This window comes from Clarias gariepinus, chromosome 9 (genome assembly GCF_024256425.1).
Source record: "Clarias gariepinus isolate MV-2021 ecotype Netherlands chromosome 9, CGAR_prim_01v2, whole genome shotgun sequence".
Taxonomy (NCBI): Eukaryota; Metazoa; Chordata; class Actinopteri; order Siluriformes; family Clariidae; genus Clarias; species Clarias gariepinus.
Window position 1 is genome coordinate 31,453 of NC_071108.1, and position 20,188 is coordinate 51,640.

The 20,188-nt window shown below is 42.5% G+C and overlaps 2 protein-coding genes across 3 annotated transcripts; both read right to left on the minus strand.

Annotated features, from left to right (window-relative positions):
* Positions 1–1,144: 1,144 nt before the first annotated feature.
* Positions 1,145–13,035, minus strand: ssbp3b (single stranded DNA binding protein 3b). 2 transcript variants are annotated; one of them, XM_053503986.1, is made up of 18 exons: positions 12,823–13,035; positions 10,712–10,784; positions 10,483–10,544; positions 10,311–10,395; positions 8,322–8,411; positions 6,734–6,802; positions 6,446–6,505; positions 6,120–6,180; positions 5,967–6,025; positions 5,662–5,726; positions 5,524–5,572; positions 4,767–4,802; positions 4,568–4,622; positions 4,415–4,479; positions 4,004–4,076; positions 3,876–3,904; positions 3,424–3,522; positions 1,145–2,765 (listed from the first exon to the last, which is right to left on the minus strand). In XM_053503986.1, the coding sequence occupies exons 1-18, from the start codon at positions 12,876–12,878 to the stop codon at positions 2,733–2,735; spliced, it is 1,119 nt and encodes a 372-aa protein (XP_053359961.1). In that variant the 5' UTR covers positions 12,879–13,035; the 3' UTR covers positions 1,145–2,732. The 2 variants fall into 2 exon arrangements, with proteins under 2 accessions (XP_053359961.1, XP_053359962.1); XM_053503987.1 differs by lacking the exon at positions 6,734–6,802 and having other exon boundaries at positions 12,823–13,034.
* A 3,518-nt stretch (positions 13,036–16,553) lies between these two features.
* On the minus strand, positions 16,554–19,954 carry lrriq3 (leucine rich repeats and IQ motif containing 3; the record flags this gene model as incomplete). Its single annotated transcript, XM_053503226.1, has 7 exons — positions 16,554–16,814; positions 17,090–17,810; positions 18,161–18,266; positions 18,358–18,469; positions 18,651–18,775; positions 19,226–19,549; positions 19,691–19,954. Coding segments are annotated over 7 exons (1,773 nt in total), but the record flags the coding sequence as incomplete, so codon positions are not given.
* Between the last annotated feature and the right edge of the window lie 234 nt (positions 19,955–20,188).

Consider the following 20,188-nt stretch of genomic DNA (forward strand, 5'->3'; position numbering starts at 1 on the left):
TCACCTGATCTCAATCCAGTTGAGATGGCTTGGGATGAGTCAGACCGGAGAGTGAAGAAAAGGCAGCCAACAGGTTCTCTATACGTCTGGGCACTCCTTCAAGATTGGTGAAAACCATTCCAGGTGACAAACTCATGAAGCTGACTTAAGAGAACGTCAAGAGCGGGCAAAAGTGGCATCAAAGCAAAAGGTTGTGACTTTGAAGAATTATTGACTACATAATTCCATTTGTTCCGTAATAATTTCAATGCTTTCAATATTAATATACAAAATGTATAAAATGAAGAAAATCCAATATGATGGTATGTCTAAACATTTTAACTGTTACTGTACAGGCAAGCACAATAATACCTCGGTCAGCAAGGCAGTTAGTGGTAGATTTGGCAGCGTGGGCAGTTGCTAATACCTGCTGGAAAAGGAAATCGGCATCATTATAAATCTGGTCAGCAGAACAAAGCATGAAGTGCTCTATAACCTCCTGGATTTTTATACTTGATAAACACAGTGGACCAGCACCAGCAGCTGACGCATCACCCCAAAACACCAAAAGTGAAAACGTCACACTGGACTTCAAGCAACTTGGATTCTGTGCCTCTCCACTTTTCCTCCAGACACTGGGAGCTTGATTTCTCAATGAAACACTAGGCAAAAGTCCAGCTTCTTTTCTCCTTAGCCCGGATTAAAGTAAGAACATTTCCATCCACACACATACAGTATAATAGAGTAGAGCTCACAGGATTGGGAGTAAACAGCTGTGTGCCCATAAGAAAACCACGATGGAGAAAGGTCATGTGACCTGATGAGTCCAGTTTGAGCCTATTCCAGAGCGATGGGTGTGTCAGGGTAAGATGCACCCATCAGACATAGTGTTCACTGTACAGGCCTCTGGATGCAGTGTTATGATCTGGGATTGCTTCAGTTGCTCAGGTCTAGATTCAGCAACAATATGTGGCAATAAAATTATGAAAGCTATATTTTACTGTGAAGAAACCAATTAGCAAAATCTGTTCTGTACTTTTCCCGTTATAGTCATGGGGTGCTAATACTTTATTTAGCACAACAGCTGACTATAGATATAAAATTACAAATGTACATGTCTATAAAAATAAGCCTGATGTGCCAAAAAAAAAAGCTAGTAGACCCATTTAGATTAAAGGCAGGTGTCAATGTTGTGTTTTATTATGACAATATCAACCTGACCTTCATTTGCAGTACACATCATCTGCAGATTGTATTCTTTAAAAACTGCTGAAAGATTAAGTCAAAGTAACAGTTCTCTCCACCATATTTGAAGTTTTACTGAACTCACATCCAGTAAAGAGAATTAAGAGGCTTGACCTGAGAAGTGTAGCCTCTTCACATGAACACAGCATGTGTGATTTTGAAACGTCCATGATAATATTGTACAAGCAAACTGTATAACTGATTAACACATGCCGTTCATGAAAATATGCACAAATCCATGAAAACACAAGACTAGGACACACAGAAAGGAGCCAAATAATTTAGTTGTCAATATATAAACAAGCAATTTTGCCCAACGTATGATGTACAAGCTAACAAAAGCAGTGTAAAACACCTTCCTAAATGAAGAAGCATTACCAAAGGTTTGTATAAATAGAATAACTTACGATTCTATGTGAACTATGAGTAAGTCTGGCGCCCCCCTTTGACAAAGCTGAACACAAAAATCTGCAAAATATGAAAAAAAAAAAGTCAGAAGTGGGGCTGTTTCATACGAGCACCTTCGGCAGGAGTGAAGCTACAACAGGCCTTTTGGAACCTTTAACAGACCCAAATATCAAAAGAAAAATAATTGAGGCACATGGTAGTAATTAAAAACAAAAAGCTAAAAGAATATGATATGGGTACATTACAAAATCAGCGTTACAAGGAATCAATGCTACGGCGGCCAAACACATCAGTGGGACAGACAGAGGCAAAAACTTTGACTTTACCCCCCCCCACCCTGCCCAGAGTCTTTCACTCGTAGGTAGTTAGCGTTTGTCCACGATCAGACCGGTGAATTATTTATTACTCAGAGTCGTGGGGGAGGTTTGAGACAGCAGCTGATGTGAGGGGAATCAGTGCAGAATAAAAAAAGCTCCCCGCTGTGGGAGCATCCGGCCCAGTTAGCCTTCAAAAGCAGTGACGTGTAATACTTTAAAAAATAAAAAAAATAAAAAAAGGGTGTAAAGAATTAGTAGAATGTAGAGCTTTAAACTGAAGAGAGGCTGAAGTCTCTCGTCATGATAAAAACACTGAGGAAAAGGCAACAAAACGCAGGCAGAGGTCAAGGCCACGTATGAAGAGTTCAATGTCAGTGTGGAACACGTAAACCATGCTGAAGATGAAGGTGGACATGATGCTGTTCCTCTGAGGTTTTAGCGGCTACACATCCAGTGGACCATGAATGATGCTCCTTTTTTTTCTTTTTTTTTTTTTAAACAAAGTTGGCCTTGCAGGAGAAAATGACTGAATTAAAACAAGAACGGCCCCCGCTGGTTCGTGTCACATGGATTAGGGTTAGGGGTGGGTGTGGGTGGAGAAGGAGGGGGTGGGGGTGGGGTGTTGGGACGGAGTGTTTATAATAAAAGAAAATATATGAAAATGTGATATTGCATGAAACCAGAGGTGAAGCAGAGGCAGTTGCATGGCCAGAAAATCCTGTACATCTTTCTCCATGTCTCTGTAATGGACGGCCAGATAAGAGGCTTCCAAAAGATTCCACATCACACACTCATGGTCATTGAGGGAGAGTATTGCTGCAGGAAGAGACAGAGAAAGACATGGATTAAATACATTGCTGATGTCAGTAAACATTAAACATTATATATAGTTTCATATTTTGCAAGTATAAAGAGAACATTATAGAAACTGTGACACAGCTTCCACTACATCAGGAACTGGGCTTGACCCAGCCCTCCTGATTTCTATTGGCTGATTCATTCAGCCAATAAACAAGCTTAAACATCAACTATTCAGTGAAGCACAGTCACACCTGATCTCAATCAAAAAATCAGGAAGTTTCTGTTTCCAGAATTCAGGCTCCTACAGCAGGTCTGTAGTCACACTAAGGGTCCAATGATCTGATGTCCAATTAGCCAAAGGTTAAAACGCCTGATACATGATGAGACTGAGGTATCAGACAAATTAGAATTGTGGCAAATAAACCATTACTTCAAAAGAACCAAAGAGACACACAAGGAAGGGACTTCAGACCAGATTTTTGGTTCTAACTTCCATGTCTTTGTTAGACGTAGAGTGGGTGAACAGAACTTCAGTTCTTAAATGTGTGGTTCCCACTGCGAAGCATGGAATGAGGTTCAAGGGTCTTTTGTATAATTAGACCAATTGGAAGATCTGACAGGTAATTAGACAGTTTGAAGGTGCGGTGAGACTGAGGTGTGACAGATGACTCACATTCTCATTCTGGAAGGAGTGGAGGTAACTGCCTCCAGTGTCATCGTCTCGTGGGGTTCCCAGGTTGTTGCTCATGTTGCTCATGTTATTGGGTGAATTCTGTACAGGAAGATTCATTTAGTCAGATGACCTTATCGTCCATCGCTGTTTGTACAAAGACCCATTAATCACTGAAATGAACTATTTCAGGCCAGTGGTGGTGACGGTGAAATTCTAATTATTTAAATCATCATTTAAACACCTACATCGGTTATTACATCTGCTACTAATATTGGACACAACCCAATATTATATATTTCTATCAAATTCAAATATTTGCCATTTCCACAGCTGGCATAATTGTTAATGTTCAGTTATATTTTAAAATATCTTATTTGTCAGTCAGAGACATGGATCTAAGTGTGCTTTATGGTGAATATTAACATGTGGGATTAAATATACATATACATTACCTTTGGAAGTCCATCCAAATCTCCAGAACCTAAAGCAAAAAATAAAAATTTATTTTCAGTCAACTGTAAAAAAAAAAAGTATAAACTGGTTAAAAAATGAAAACATGAAAGAATGCGACATGATTTACCTCCATTCATATGCATGGGGTCCATTCCAGCCATCGCCCCTAGGGGGCCCTCTGAACCGGGACCAATGGGAAACTACACAAAAGGAGAAAAGATAGTGGCACTGTAAACACACAGTGTGTGTGTGTGTGTGTGTGTGTGTGTGTGTGTGTGTGTAACAGTGACACGAAATGTGTTCTTTTATCTTTTGACTAATGCTGTTTAGAACTATTCCATGTCAGATTTGGGAAAGTCTCGGTCCTGGTCTCTCTCTGTCACACACACACACACACCTCAACCAAACAATCAGCTGACTTTTCCAATAGTTTTTTTTTTTTTTTTTGGGGGGGGGGGGGGGGGGGGGCGTTGCTTAAGCAAGAGAACTCAGTACACAGTGTGTGTGTGTGTGTGTGTGTGTGTGTGTGTGTCATTACGTTGGTTCTCCCTCCCCCGCCTGAGTTCATCATGGTGTACAGGTTTTCACTCGAGTTGTTGGAATCTAAAAGACGGAGAAATGAGATGTTAGCATATTGCTGCTGTTTCTAGCTCATGAGTGTTCAGGGGTGATTACTGAAGGTTACACACACCTGCAGGGCTCGAGACAATTCCTGGGGTTCCTGGGGGGCCACCTCCCTGAGGACCCTAAAGAAAACAGTGCAAAAGTTTCACTTCACATCCACAAACATCCTGATCCTCTTCTTGATGTCAGTAATTACGAATCAAGTCAACAACTACAAAAACATTGATATTAAAATTAATGATGTGTGACACCAGCGCTTTACTTACCCCATACGCACCAGGAGACGGTGAGGAGTACGGCATCTGAGGACACACACACACACTCATGAACTTGGGGTAGTCTTTTATCATGGCGGCCCGGAGCCTCAGCAGTAACCGCCGCATTAACCCTTTATTCAGTAATACTGTAAATATACTCTGTACTGTTAGCTTTTCAGCTCACAGCGAACAAAACCACACATGAAGCACGCTTGTTTTATTCTTGCATTTTCCATGTTGAACGGAACAAGGATTGTAAAACCTAAATTACTTCTGAAGTGGAACAAATGCAGCAGTAGACCAAATTATAAACATTAATATAATACAAAGCTGAAGAACTTTAACATTCAAAGTAGATGGATAATACTAGTCTAAAACAAAAGTAGATTTCTTAAGATACTACAAACGTGTAGTAGTGTTGTGGATTTGTATTATCCAGTCAGATCCACGTTAACAAAAAAACAGCAGGGCTACATCTGTGCGTTAGCATTCCCACAAAACAGAACAGTCCATCACATGTACTTATCGCCTCACACTGCACTGTATGACTGTCAGGTTGTTACACCGTGTTCCTGTACACATTTCATCCTGATGTACAACAGCTGTACATGAACAACAACAAGATCCCACGTGACTTGAGATATAGAGTCTCAGGAATCTTTCTGTAATGTATTACATCATCATCAGGTGTACAGCAGATACACACCACCTCGTCGTAAACACACACACTAAGTGAGTGCTGAAGTGAAAGTGGAAGCAGACTCACGTTGTTAGCATTGGGATTTGGCCACGGTGGTCTGCCGTTCCCCGGACCCCTGAAACATCAGCACGAGCGTGAGTAAAGATTCAGCCATTCATTAACGGCATTACAAACCAAAACGCGCCTAAAGTCCATTATCCTTACATGGCGACTCCCGGCATTCCCGGACCCATGGAGTTGTGTGGGGGCCTCATCCCACCTCCGAAATTCTGCAGAAGAAATTTACATTACATTTAGAAAAAGAAAATAAGAAGAAGAATTGAGCAAGAAGTAAGTGGTGCAGAGATGACACCACACACAACACACAGGTTCGTAAAACACACAGTAATGCTTCAAACACACCACCATCACTCCCATTCTGTACATGGGCAGAGGGTACGATCTGTGTCTGTGTGTGTGTGTGTGTGTGTGTGTGTGAACAGGGGGGAGGAAACGGATAGATCAGTTACCTGGGGCCCGGGGCCCATCGGCCCCATTCCTCTGGGAACAGTCATCCTCTGTATCGGTCCTAAAAAAAAATTGTAATATAAATAAAAATTAAAAATCAGAAAAGTCTCAAGAGGCTAAAGAAAATAATTTCGACTGCGTGTGTGTAAGCTCACCCTGAAGGCGCGAGTCCATGTTAGGGAGCATAGGCTGAGCTGCAGGAACGCCACCTGGAGGCTGCAAGAAGAAATTACACATTTATTCAGGTTTATTTTGCACGATGATAAATAGAGCGACGAACACATTACCTTATAAAGAACAGAGAAACACCCGCGTAACGCAACAATACGTTTATTACAATTCTGTTATTTATATTTATATATATATATACATATATAAAAGATTGGAAAGTGATCAGATTTAAGTTCGGGTGTACCGCTGTTACACACTACTATAAACATTATAAAATGTGTAATGAGTGTGTAAGGGTTCAGGAGCTCACCTGGTTGCCCATTCTGATCGGGGGTCTCGGCCCTCCACCAAAACGAGGAGACATGAACGGCTACGACAGATAAACACACTTGTAGAGTTTAGAGCGCAAATTTTTAAACAACACAGACAAAACAAATGTCTCAACAGGATAGACAGATTTAAGATAATAAATGTGTTTAAAGTATGTAAAGGATCGAACACACATTTTAACATGTGACACCTTTCTGTTTACTGAGAGAGAGAAGAAAAGAGACACAGACAGAGAGACACAGAGGAGGACGTGTGCAGGTGAAGCTACCTGGCCGTGAGGTCCCATCATGCTGTTAGGAGGCTGAGCGTGAGGAGAGGACTGCGAGCCGGGGGGGCCCTGAGGGGGAAGGGGGGCGGGGTCAGGGGGGCAGTGTTAGGACATTAGGTGATTTAAGTGGAGAGTAACAAGAGAAAAACAAGCAGCAGGATTTCAGGAGCAGCGACAACATCGAGCTCAGGAAATACAGAGTCACCAAGAACTGATCTCTCACGCACACAGTGTGAGAGAGAGAGAGTGTTTGAGTGTGTGAGAGAGTGTGTGAGTGTGTGCGAGAGTGAGAAAGAGAATGTTTGTGTGTGAGAGAGAGTGTGTGTGTGTGTGTGAGAGAGAGAGAGTGAGTGTGAGTGTGTAGGAGTGAGTGTGTAGGAGTGAGTGTGTAGGAGTGTGAGTGAGTATGTGTGTGAGACAGAGTGAGTGAGTGTGAGAGAGAGAGAGAGAGTGTGTGTGTGTAAGAGTGTGTGTGTGTGTAAGAGTGTGTGTGTGTGTGTGTGTGTGAGTGTAAGAGTGTGTGAGTGTAAAAGAGTGTGTGTGTGAGTGTAAAAGAGTGTGTGTGTGTGTGTGTGTGTGTAAAAGAGTGTGTGAGTGGGTGTGTGTGAGTGGGTGTGTGTGAGTGGGTGTGTGAGTGGGTGTGTGAGTGGGTGTGTGAGTGGGTGTGTGAGTGTGTGAGCGTGTGAGCGCGTGTGTGTGTGAGCGTATGTGAGTGAGCGTGTGTGTGTGAGAGTGAGTGGGGGTGTGAGTGGGGGTGTGTGTGTGAGTGGGGGTGAGTGTGTGTAAGAGTGTGTGTGTGTGTAAGAGTGGGTGTGTGAGTGGGTGTGTGTGTGTGTGTGAGTGGGTGTGTGTGTGTGTGTGTGTGTGTGTGAGTGGGTGTGAGTGGGTGTGAGTGGGTGTGTGTGAGCGGGTGTGTGAGCGTGTGTGTGTGTGTGAGCGTGTGTGTGTGTGTGAGCGTGTGTGTGTGTGTGTGTGAGCGTGTGTGTGTGAGCGAGTGTGTGTGTGTGAGCGAGTGTGTGTGTGTGAGCGAGTGTGTGTGTGTGTGAGCGAATGTGAGTGTGTGAGCGAATGTGTGTGTGAGCGTGTGTGTGAGCGAGCATGTGTGTGTGAACGTGTGTGTGTGTGAGCATGTGTGTGTGAGCGAGTGTGTGTGTGTGCGGGTGTGTGTGTGTGAGCGGGTGTGTGAGCGTGAGCGTGTGTGTGTGTGTGTGTGTGTGTGAGCGAGTGTGTGTGTGTGTGTGAGTGTGTGTGTGTGTGTGTGAGCGAGTGTGTGTGTGTGAGCGAGTGTGTGTGTGTGAGCGTGTGTGTGTGTGTGAGCGTGTGTGTGTGTGTGAGCGAGTGTGTGTGTGTGAGCGTGTGTGTGTGTGTGAGCGTGTGTGTGTGTGGGTGTGTGGGTGTGTGTGTGTGTGTGAGCGTGTGTGTGTGTGTGTGTGTGTGAGCGTGTGTGTGTGTGTGAGCGTGTGTGTGTGTGTGTGAGCGTGTGTGTGTGTGTGTGAGCGTGTGTGTGTGTGTGAGTGTGTGTGTGTGAGGGTGTGAGAGAGACAGAAAACAAAACAGAAGACAGTGTGATTTTGTAAACACGTCGTACCGGGAAGAACCCGGGGGGCATCGGACCACCAGGCATCCCGTCACCAGGGGGCATGTTCCCCATCACAGGGCTCGGAGCTGCAGCAGCACTCTGCGGGCGCGCACACACACACAATGATTATTATAGTTTATTATTGTTATGGATGCAGCCCCAGGGCCAAGGTTCCCATCCCACACGGGCCAGGACCCTTCAGTACCGGTACCACTGGACAAAGGGGTCATTAGTTCCAGTATGAATAGGTACTAGTGGTACATGGGCGGAGCTAGATGTTCTGTTTTTATGCTGATAAAGATGCAGTGAGCTTTGCTGTCGTCACGGTTACCGTTTCCGTTTCCCCCACAGCGGGGCGTGCATGCGTGTGCTTGTGTTGTTCATTTCTCTTATGACCCTCTGGTCTATAGTAATTCACACTGCTGTCACTCTCACACACACACACAAACACACACACACACACTTATTTGGCTTCATTCATAATAACCCTGACTTTTGGTTCAGGTTCTTTTGGCTTAAATATACACTTGAAACAAGCTCGCTCACACACACACACGGTTAAGTCTTTGCACCCCCAGTCTGCTTTTCCATGGCTTCCTGACAGCCATCAATCACTCTTAGCCCCACCCACTGCTGCCCCAGAGGGGCCTCTCCCAGGGGAAAAGCCTAAAGGAAACTCGTTCTGCATTAAGGAGACTACAGCCTACAGCCACCAGCCTCCCCCTCCCCCACACGCCCCCTCCCGCCCCGCCTCTGTCCCCGCCCACTCCTATCCTCCCCCAGCACACAGCACAGTCTGAACACGAGACACAGACGGAAACAAAAGCTGCGCCGAGCGCTACACAGAGCCGCTCTGATTCTCTAAATAAAAATCAACCCTGCGACCCCCAAGCACCCCGTCTGCACCCCTCCCCCCTACACCCCCCATATCCTCTTTCCCTGGCATCGCGCACACGCGCACACATCTAACCAGAGATGAGAAACATCACCTAAATCTCAAATCATCGACTGTGCAGACTTTACACTGACTTTACACACATCTCTCTCCTTCACACACACTCTCACCTTCAGCACGTTAAAACACACTCCAGTCATGTCTGATGTGAAACGCCGCCTCTAAACAAGAAACTTCAACCTTTTCACATTACTCCATTACAGCAGTTCCAGAGTCGCGCTGACACGCGCCAACACCAGAGAGCAAACCTCACACACTTACCCAACGTTCTGTTACAGTTAGTCACTGATGTAACGGACATGACGGCGCTTTCATGTGATTACTGACCTGAACACAAGACCTTTACCACCACTGTGTGGGAATAATCTTATCACCGTACACGTCACACACATCAACTCACACACCTCCAGTCTGGTCTATAACGACTACCGCTCCCGTGACCTGCTGCCGAGTCAGGGGCCTGAGGCTTGTCAGGGGCCCGAGGCGAGTCAGACTTGGTGTAAATACAAATTTCAGCTGTCCCAACACAAATCAAACTCATTTGCATCTACACGAGTTCCTCTGCTTGTTTTTTCAGCGCAAAAAAAGTTAAACATTTTTATAATTACTATAATTTAACACATTTACGTCCAAACTGTGCAAACACGCACACCTGTTTGCTAAACATTACAAGATAATGTATTTTCCTGTGAGCAAATAAACAGTCCTGCGGTGTGACATCACATCTGATTAAGTTTTAAAACGACGTTAACAAAAACACCATGAACACACTTCTGATTTATTATGATGATTATTTTGATTCTTTTGGTTTTAAAAGCCACATCTAAAATTGTGTGTGCGTGTTTGTGTTCACTATGATGGACTTTATGTAAACCTTACATGTCTTACAGTACAGTTAGGGTTCGCGATCTCAGGCCTCAACATTAAGCTAGCATGTGCTAACCACCGCGCTCTAACTCAGCGACACACGTCCACATGGGGGCGCTGCACAGCGAGGTGTAACAGTAAGCTCTGTCGTTCAGGAAGTAAAGCTTTAGACTTACATAATCATGAAAAGCCTTGGCTTCACTAGAGTGTTCACACGAGTCTCTCCGCTCCGGTGCGGCGCAATACAGATCCCAAAACACACTGTGGAAAACAGCACACACACACGTCAAACTCCAACAACATACCGACACAAGCAGTTAACTCACTTACACACATACACACACTCACCACCACCAGGAGTGCAGGAACCCAGGCGGATCCCCCAGAGTGATGTTTTTCTCCCATCGAATCTGAATACAGAAAGAAAAAAACAGGGTCAAAGGTCACAATATCACTCACACAAAACATGAATTACTCTACAGTGGTAAAGCACAGTGATAACGCTATTCATCATCACACCTCTGAAACACACACACACACACACACACACACACACACACACACACACACACCTCACCTCTGACAGGAAGGTCTGGGCTGATTTCTGTGCACCAATGTGGAGCAAATACTCGTAAACATACAAAGCCAACCTGTAGGACACACACACACACACACACACACACACACACACACACACACAAGAAGTACTGTAAACAAAAATGATCATTAGGAGGCGGGGCTTCGTACCAATTAGCAGGTATTTGGGCTCAACACCATCATGCACTATACACACACACACACACACTATACACACACTATACACTATACACAATATACACACACACACTATACACAATATACACACACACACTATACACAATATACACACACACACACACTATACACAATATACACACACACACACACTATACACAATATACGCACACACACACACTATACACAATATACGCACACACACACACTATACACAATATACACACTATACACAATATACACACTATACACAATATACACACACACACACTACACACACACTACACACACACTACACACACACTACACACACACTACACACTATACACACTACACACACACTATACACACACACTACACACACACTATACACTATACACAATACACACACACTACACACACACTATACACTATACACAATACACACACACTATACACAATATACACACTATACACAATATACACACACACACACTACACACACACTATACACACACACTACACACACACACACTATACACTATACACACTACACACACACTATACACACACACTACACACACACTACACACACACACTACACACACACTACACACACACACACTATACACAATATACACACACACACACTATACACAATATACACACACACACACTATACACAATATACACACACACACACTATACACAATACACACACACACACTATACACAATATACACAGACACACTATACACAATATACACACACACACACTATACACACACACACACTATACACAATATACACACTATACACACTATACACAATATACACACACACACACACACTATACACAATATACACACACACACACACACTATACACAATATACACACACACACACTATACACAATATACACACACACACACTATACACAATATACACACACACACTATACACAATATACACACACACACTACACACAATATACACACACACACTACACACAATATACACACACACACTACACACAATATACACACACACACTACACACAATATACACACTATACACTACACACACTATACACACTATACACACACACACACTCACTACACACACACTCACTACACACACACTCACTACACACACTCACTACACACACACTCACTACACACACACTCACTACACACACACTCACTACACACACACTCACTACACACACACTCACTACACAGTAGTTTAACACTGAACACTCTGGTATTAATAACACAGAGGTGTAGAGTCGCTCCTGAGGACACCAGGCCAGAACACACACACACACACACACACTATACTGACACACACACACTATACAGACACACACAAGGCATATTATTAAACCTACATCACAATAAGAACAATAATAATAATAATAACAATAATAATTATGTATTAATTAACAGTTTAATAAATATTTTGTTTAAAGTTCCAGCTTTTCTGTAGATTAAAAATGAGAGCATAAATCTCTCTCTCACACACACCTTTAAAAACTACAACACAAAAGATGGACCCACTCCCTGCGCGCCACACACACACACACACTCACTCACTCAGACACACGGCTACATTGTAGCAAACATCAGAGGCTGAAACATTGTAACGCCACCTCGAGTTCCGCTCTCTCTCTCTCTCTCTCTCTCTCTCTCACACACACACACACACACACACTCTCACAGATTCCGATATAAAGTGTAAACCCGGGGAGAATAAACTGGAAAATGGCGATAAATCGCAGAATGGCGTCGGTGCTGTCGGTGATTCGGCTCCTCTCAGCGCTCCGTGTGTAAGTGTGTGTGTGTGTGTGTGTGTGTGCAGCTCTAACAATAGGCTACAGGCAAAGAGACAAAAACACACGGCGGCTCGCGGAGGATCCGGACACGAACGCTTACTTCTCTCGCGCCTGACCGTCGGACGGCACCACGGAACCTTTTCCTTTCGGGAACATTCTGTGTGTTCGGCGGATCTGCGGCTTTTCCTGCACAGACTCGCAGCGTCGCCCTGTTTCACCTCCTTATTTCCAACTACTCATCTGTCAGGATCCCGAACTCTGCCCTCACAACCGCACATGCTAACAGGAGCGCGCGCGCGCACACACACACACACACATACACCCCAGGCTGCTGCTGCTCGACCTCTGATTGGCTCCTGCGCTGACCAATGGGAGCGCAGGATTGTCGTTACGTCACAGCCCGAGTCGCGCTTCAGCCAATCCGTGTACAGATACAGAGCCGTGAGGAAAAGGGAAGGAAGGAAGAAAGACCTGTTTATGGCCTTGAAATTCGTTTAAAATCGCAGTTACTCTCTCTCTCTCTCTCTCTCTCTCACACACACACGCACGTCTAAACCTGGTTGTATGAAACACTAAGAGTTTCATTGGTCAGTAATAAATAAGAACAAAGATGCTACACCTTCACCCGAACAATCAGAACATAATTCATTGCATAATGAGCAACGTTTTATTTAGAATTAGTGTTACTGCGCGTCCTTAACCTGTAAAGAGTTTGTATAAAGAGTTAAAATGCTAAATCTAATAATAATCTGCTGATCTTTAATGTAATCAGTGATATTATTATTATTATTATTATTATTATTATAGCCCACGTCCATGTCTGTGTGTCTCTCTGTACAGCAGAACTCTCTGTCTAACTTATTAATACAAAGAAATCCCATTCTGTAAGGTTGAGTATCTTACGCCTTGTTTACACTAAGTTGTCCTTCTTTGGTGCTCAGACAAATACACTCCCTGTTCGGTAATCGGAGAGTGAATCACAGATGAGAAATGGAAAAAGTAGATCAAAGGATAAAGATGAAGTTTTGTCTTAAAACCACTCCAGCGTGTTAAAATTCACTTATACCACTTCAGCGCTGTTATTTCAGCCAAAGTGAAAATATGAACTAATCCCAGTAAAAATATTCACTTTATCTTTTCTAATTAATATCTATTGGTGCAGGTGTTTGTTTACATTGAGACAGTAGCGCATTAGTAGATTATTTTACAGTAGATTATTAAATCCCACACATAACTGTTCATAACATCACTTTTACTCCACATTTAGATTCACTGATGGTGCAGATTAAACTTCAGGTAGAGATCTAAGGACTGCAGGAGATTCAGTAAAGTCTGTACAGACAGTTTTGTGTGATGCTGAGACAAAATCTGGCTGGACAGACAGACAGACAGACAGAAATGTTTCTGAGACTGGTTTCTGGACCTCCAGTGTGTGAAACGTAAAGATATCACTGAGAGAGCGAGTTCTGACCCAATGTACAGACAAAACTTTTCTTTTATTTATATAGTTTCCAGTCAGATTAAATTTAAAGATGATTAAAGACAAAGTCTATCCCAGTGCTTTATGTTCCACGCCTGAATAATGTTGAGTGTCACACACTCAGAAATCCTCTACATCTTCTTCTTCTCCTAAACACCGCCTATTTCCCACATGTGTACACTGTATTTAATGTGATAATTGCTCTGACTGTGTGTATGAATGTGAAGATGATGTAGAGGATTTAGAGTGTGTGACACTGAACATTGCTCAGGTGTGAAACATTAAAGCACTGGAATAGACTGTAGACTTTTAAACCCCACACTCTCCCTCTCCTACATTATCACTGATAATATATAATGTTTATTTAACTTTCCTGAGGTTAAAAATATTTCTGTTAAACTCTATAATTATACACTGTTTACTTCCCTGTTCAATGTGAGAAACACTTAAGTGGCATAGATTATCCTTTCACACTCACAGGTGTCGCTTGAGTGTGTGCGTGTGCGTGTGTATTAGCTGTACCTGATAACCAGACCATGCAAGTACTTTCACATAAATTAAATTTCATTCAATTAAGTTTGATTTTACATAAATAAAATTTAATTGAATAAAAAAAAAAACTGACCCCGTCAGCTCTCTATCTACATGCCAATATCAAACTGCCCCTCTATCTCCAAAAAATGGCAGCACAGCAGCTATGCTCATATCTACATAGAAATAGCATACACAAAATGTATTAGTCAGGATTTAGGCCTCATCACAGCACAGAGACAGCACTCGTTAAAGTAGTAAATGACCTTCTACTATGTCTCTTCACTTGTGTTAATTTACCTTAGTGCAGCTTTTGACACCATTGATCATAGTATTCTAGTTCATAAAATCGAAAATTGAGTAGGAGTTAAGGAAACATTCCTCTCCTTTCTGTTTTCATGATAAGGAATATTTTGTCACTACAATATATGTGATGCAAATTTTTTTTTATACTTTTATCACCTCTAGGTTGGACTATTGTAATGCCTTACTGTCTGGTTGTTCAACTAGGTGCATAAACAAGCTTCAGCTAGTCCAGAATGCAGCAGCGAGAGTCCTCACTAGAACCAGAAGATACGAGCACATCACCCCTTTCTTATCCCAACTTCATTTTCATATCGATTTTAAAATACTACTTTTGACCTTTAAAGGACTAAATGGTCACCACAGTACCTGGGGAACTGCTAGTGTCTCATGATCCACCATACCTACTTCAACAAACGATGCAGGGTATTTGTTGAGACCTTATAGCAAAGACTACAGCCTGAAAGTTATGGAATATCTTTCCAATTAATGTCTGTGAATATTCTTGGTTAAACTGTCAGACTAGGTTAGGGTTAGGTAGTGAAATGTATCTACTGAACAAGGAAGAAGTCCAGTTGACATGACTCAACTTCCAGATAGCATTCCAATTTTTGTGGTCAGGACTTAGACACAGTGTCCGTTTTTAAGTCCATACTAAGAGCCCATTTATTTAGCCAAGACTTTTGTGAATATATGTGTATTAGGTAAATGTTCAGATCTAGGGACTCATGGTCGTGAAGTGTTATGGTCAACTGGTATGTATAAATGCTGTCTTCCCCACTCTCACTGATCACAAGTGACTGGGTCCCTGAAGTCCCTCAGATTTTTACACTTGCCAATCCATCCACTTAAAGGCCACTGTAATGAAACATATTGTAATTGACTATGACAAGTTTATAATGCATTTATGTGACACATCCATCACAGAACTCCCTGAGAATGAGCTGCTACTATAGACACGGTTATGTTTAAGAATGACTGCATTAACATAAACATATAATATGAAGACAGGTTCTTTGAGAATAATGCTATTTATATAAGGAATAACACATCAAACTTTACAGATATGTGAACATCATGTGTGCTGAAGAGGCTGGGGTTCAGATAATGTAATGAGGCATATTGTGGAGCGAAGTTGCTGCCATTTTCTGTCACATCTGAGCCACCTCTGTATTTTTGTATTATTTGGACTCTTTATCTGCATTAAAAGAAATATATTTCATTTAACCTGCATCTGCATTCACTCTCTCAGCATGGAAACCGTGACATTTTCTCTCTCTATTGAAACCAGATCATCCCATGTCCTGAAAATGTTTGTCTGCTTGGAGACTTTGCAAAGCACCATGACTGTTACAAAACTCTTACAACTAAGATTCCTTCTTTAACTGTTAAATAAATATCCACTAGGAAAACAATTAGTTTATTTTATAGAATTTAAAATGAGAAAATGGGAATAAACTTATACTACAGATACACAACTAGGCGAATGTATTTATTAACGAATAATGGTCAGACTGTGACTGTTAAAGTTTATTTAAACATGTTTGTTGAGATTTCATGGACCTTAAAGCCAGTGATAAAGCCATACAATTCAAACAGAACTGCTGACCTACACAGTTTTCATGCTAATTTGCACAGATTTTATGGCTGATGCATCTCAAGTCAGTGCACCTGGAAACAGCTGGATTTCACCTGATTTCTCTCGGTCAGAAAGATGCTGCTCGCGAAATGGCAGAGCATTTATGGATACCCGGGACGTGGTTGATTTATTCTGCGTTCTGTATGAAAGAACACAGAAACAGTAACAGTTGAAAAACTGAAATGAATCACTGAATCAATAACAAACATATAAAAAAATCTATCTCTTTTTTGTATTAATTGTATCATGATTCAATGACAATTTAGTTTTAGTTTTTTGTATTGTGATTAAATGACGATTTAGTTTTGTGCTTTTCTTTCATACACAAGACACAGAACTTCACTTGCGTATGTGGCAAACGTACACCTGACAACCGCTTAATACATCAGTGCCTGATTGTGTGAGGTACTGTACCTGTTCCCCAGGTGCCCCTGCTCTTTTAGAGATCTGGTGTGCAATGTGCTAATTGCAATGTGTCGTTGCCTCTCATCCAGAGTCTCTCTGGTTCTCCATTCTGTGTAATGTTTACTAAAGGCTTTAGTCAGAGCACCATGCTGCCGGCTAAAGCGCTTCACTGTCTCCTGCTCCGTCATGTTCCTCTGCTTCTCCATCAGGAACTTGAGGTACTTCTGATGAACTAGCTGGACTTTCTGCTCCTGTATGTTTTTCTGCAGTTTGAGTATTTCCTCCAGTTTACCTTGCTCTGACCCCTTCCTCAGTAGCACCTCTGTCCTTCGCGCCTCCATGAATCCTTTACAGTGACCTCTGGTTTCTTCACGATGATTCTGTGCCTTCATCACTCTCTTGGCTCGCTCCCTCAGTCCGTCCTCCATATTTCTTTCCACATGTGTCCTCTCCATTGCACGGAACGTGGTGAGGCTCAGGCAGTCATGGTGTCTGCCAATAAAACTCTTCTTTGGAATGATGTTAGGTGGGCGTGGCCATGGGGCGTTCAGGAGGTTGGATTTCTTTGTGTGGAAATGGGAAATGCCATTCCGGATGTCCTGCGCATCAATTTTTTGGGACCTTAGCACATCTTCAAACGTCTTGGACAAGTATGTTATGGCATTATATCCACAAAGACAGAAGGTCTCCAAGTTCATTATATCATTACGTTGATCCATGAAGCTGATATCTAGATTTCAACAGCAAAAGCTATAAATAAAATATATTACACTTCATTTTAGCTACCATGATATATGAGGCTACAGTATCTTTAATTAAAGTTAAATTTTTAAATAGCCTGAGATTTCCTGCTGTTCCAGGTACCACTGAACAGCCCACCTATCAGCACCTGTTCCCAGTGATTTGCTTTTTAACAGTAAACTAGTTATGTCTAAATCTTGGTCTGTTTTCATTTAATTTTACACCATCAGTTTCACTTCAATATAAAAAGAGGAGAAAGACGGGAGTCCACTCTCTAACAGGGTTTACTGTGTTCTGAACATCGTGCTTGTTTTTGTGGTATTCTGTAATGGTACTCACTGAGTACGTCTCCATGGTAACTCGGCTGAGGAGTGTTACAAGGTGGGTTGAGTTCTGTCAGTGTCCTGCTGTGGAAAGATCTGAAGCTCATCATGTCCTGCTGGAGCTGGAATGTAAGAGAAGGACAGGATCACTGAGTCAGAGCAGCTGAAAGGAACACATTACACACACACACACACACACACACACACAGATACCGGAACACGATGATCGTTCATAATCCATGATCTTCTGCTGATCTCACACACAGAACCCACCGGAGTCAAGTCCCTTCTTAATGTTTTCAGAGGAGCAGGGGCTCTACAGAACCTGCCACAAGATCATTATTTATTAAAATATAAATGTGTGAACATGTGTGCGTGTGAGAGAAAGAGAGAGAGAGAGAAAATGAGAGACAGAACATGTGTGTGTAAATATATGTGCGTGTGTGAGAGAGAGGGAGAGAGAGAAATGTGTGTGTAAATATGTGTGTGTGTGTGTGTGTGTTTACCCCAGATGCCTCCTGGTCAGATGGCCTCTAGTCCACTTCTGTATGATGAGTGTTGGAGAAAATGCAGCTTGAATTCTGTTTATTTCTGAAATTATTGCACGAAGTGTTTTCACCTCATCAGCCTCCTGAAATAAAAAGAGCTGTCAGGCTCAGTGAAGGAGGCTTGGCCTGGGTACCTGTCAGGCTCAGTAAAGGAGGCGTGGCCTGAGTACCTGTCAGTCTGAGTGAAAAGGCCTTGCCTGTGTACCTGTTAGTCTCAGTAAAGGGGGTGTGGCCTGTCTATCTGTCAGTCTCAGTGAAGGGGGTGTGGCCTGTCTATCTGTCAGTCTCAGTGAAGGGGGTGTGGCCTGTCTATCTGTCAGTCACAGTGAAGGGGGTGTGATCTGTCTATCTGTCAGTCTCAGTGAGTTTCCAGACTTTGACAAAAGTTTGACTTAGCAGTAATACTGATGTGATGTCAGACATAATAAAAAGCAATGAATAAAAAGAGAATTTATGTGAGTGTTTAACAGCATCAGTGTTTAACAGCTTCAGTGTTTAATAGCGTGAGTGTTCAATAAAAGTGTTAAAGTCACCATGTCAGCTGGCAGATACAGACGGACTGATAAATTTGGTGTCATGGCTCTAAATCTGAGAGGAAGTTTCCAGTTTTCGATGATCTCTTCATCTGAGATGATGTGATGGTCCAGGGCCTTTAGGCTGAAGATGCTGTTAATGACCCAGTGTCTGTAGTTTCTCCTGCGACTGAGTGGTGTTTCATACAGAGTCAAAGCGTTGAGAGACGGAGAAACACTCAGACCTGCAATTTCGCTCATTACAGAAATGTCGTTATCATGTAGAAACAGCAGCTGTAACGCCTTTAGATTCTTCCAGAATGAAGCTTCAGGTAGCTGAGTGATCTGGACACACACACACACACACACACTTAAAAAATGTCCCAGATATTAGATTAGATTATACTTTGCAAAAGTGCTATTTATCTTTTTGTAAACAGGGTGTTGAGGCTGTACACACTGAGTTAATGAGGTTATGAGATGAACCTGGTTGCCTTTGAGGTCGAGCTTCAGTAAGTTCACGCACTGCCGCAGCGGCTCAATGTCAGTGATGAAGTTGTCACACAGTACACACACTTTCAGAGCTTTGAACACACACACAACACTGGCGGTGCGTAACCGGAGAGCACACCTTCGCAGAACCACGACGTCCTGCTCCCCAGGTACTGAGGACGGAGAAAAGGATGAAGATAATGATGAAGACGTGTGTCCATCTTCCAGGTTTAAATCCATCTGAACTTTCACCCTAAAAAGAGACAGAATAAAGGGACATTATAACTCTGCAGAAACTTTAAACACCTATAAATCTAAAACCCTCTAAACAGCATGTTTCTTTTCTGTGTTTGTCAGGAAAAGGTCTGAAGGTAAATACACATAAAATATTATTACTAACAGGCTGTAAATCCGGACAGCTAACCTGAGCAGGCACAATTGTTAGAGGGAAGTTACCATGGCAACAGTTGTTCGAAAAAAAAGTGCTTATTA

Coding starts and splice junctions, on each gene's coding strand:
- ssbp3b (XM_053503986.1), bottom strand. CDS start 12,878: ATGTTCCCGAAAGGAAAAGGTTCCGTGGTGCCGTCCGACGGTCAGGCG. Junction 10,545..10,711: donor CCCAGACCTTCCTGTCAGAG/GTGAGGTGTGTG, acceptor TTCTGTATTCAG/ATTCGATGGGAGAAAAACAT. Junction 4,077..4,414: donor GCGGGGGAGGGAGAACCAAC/GTAATGACACAC, acceptor CCTTTTGTGTAG/TTTCCCATTGGTCCCGGTTC.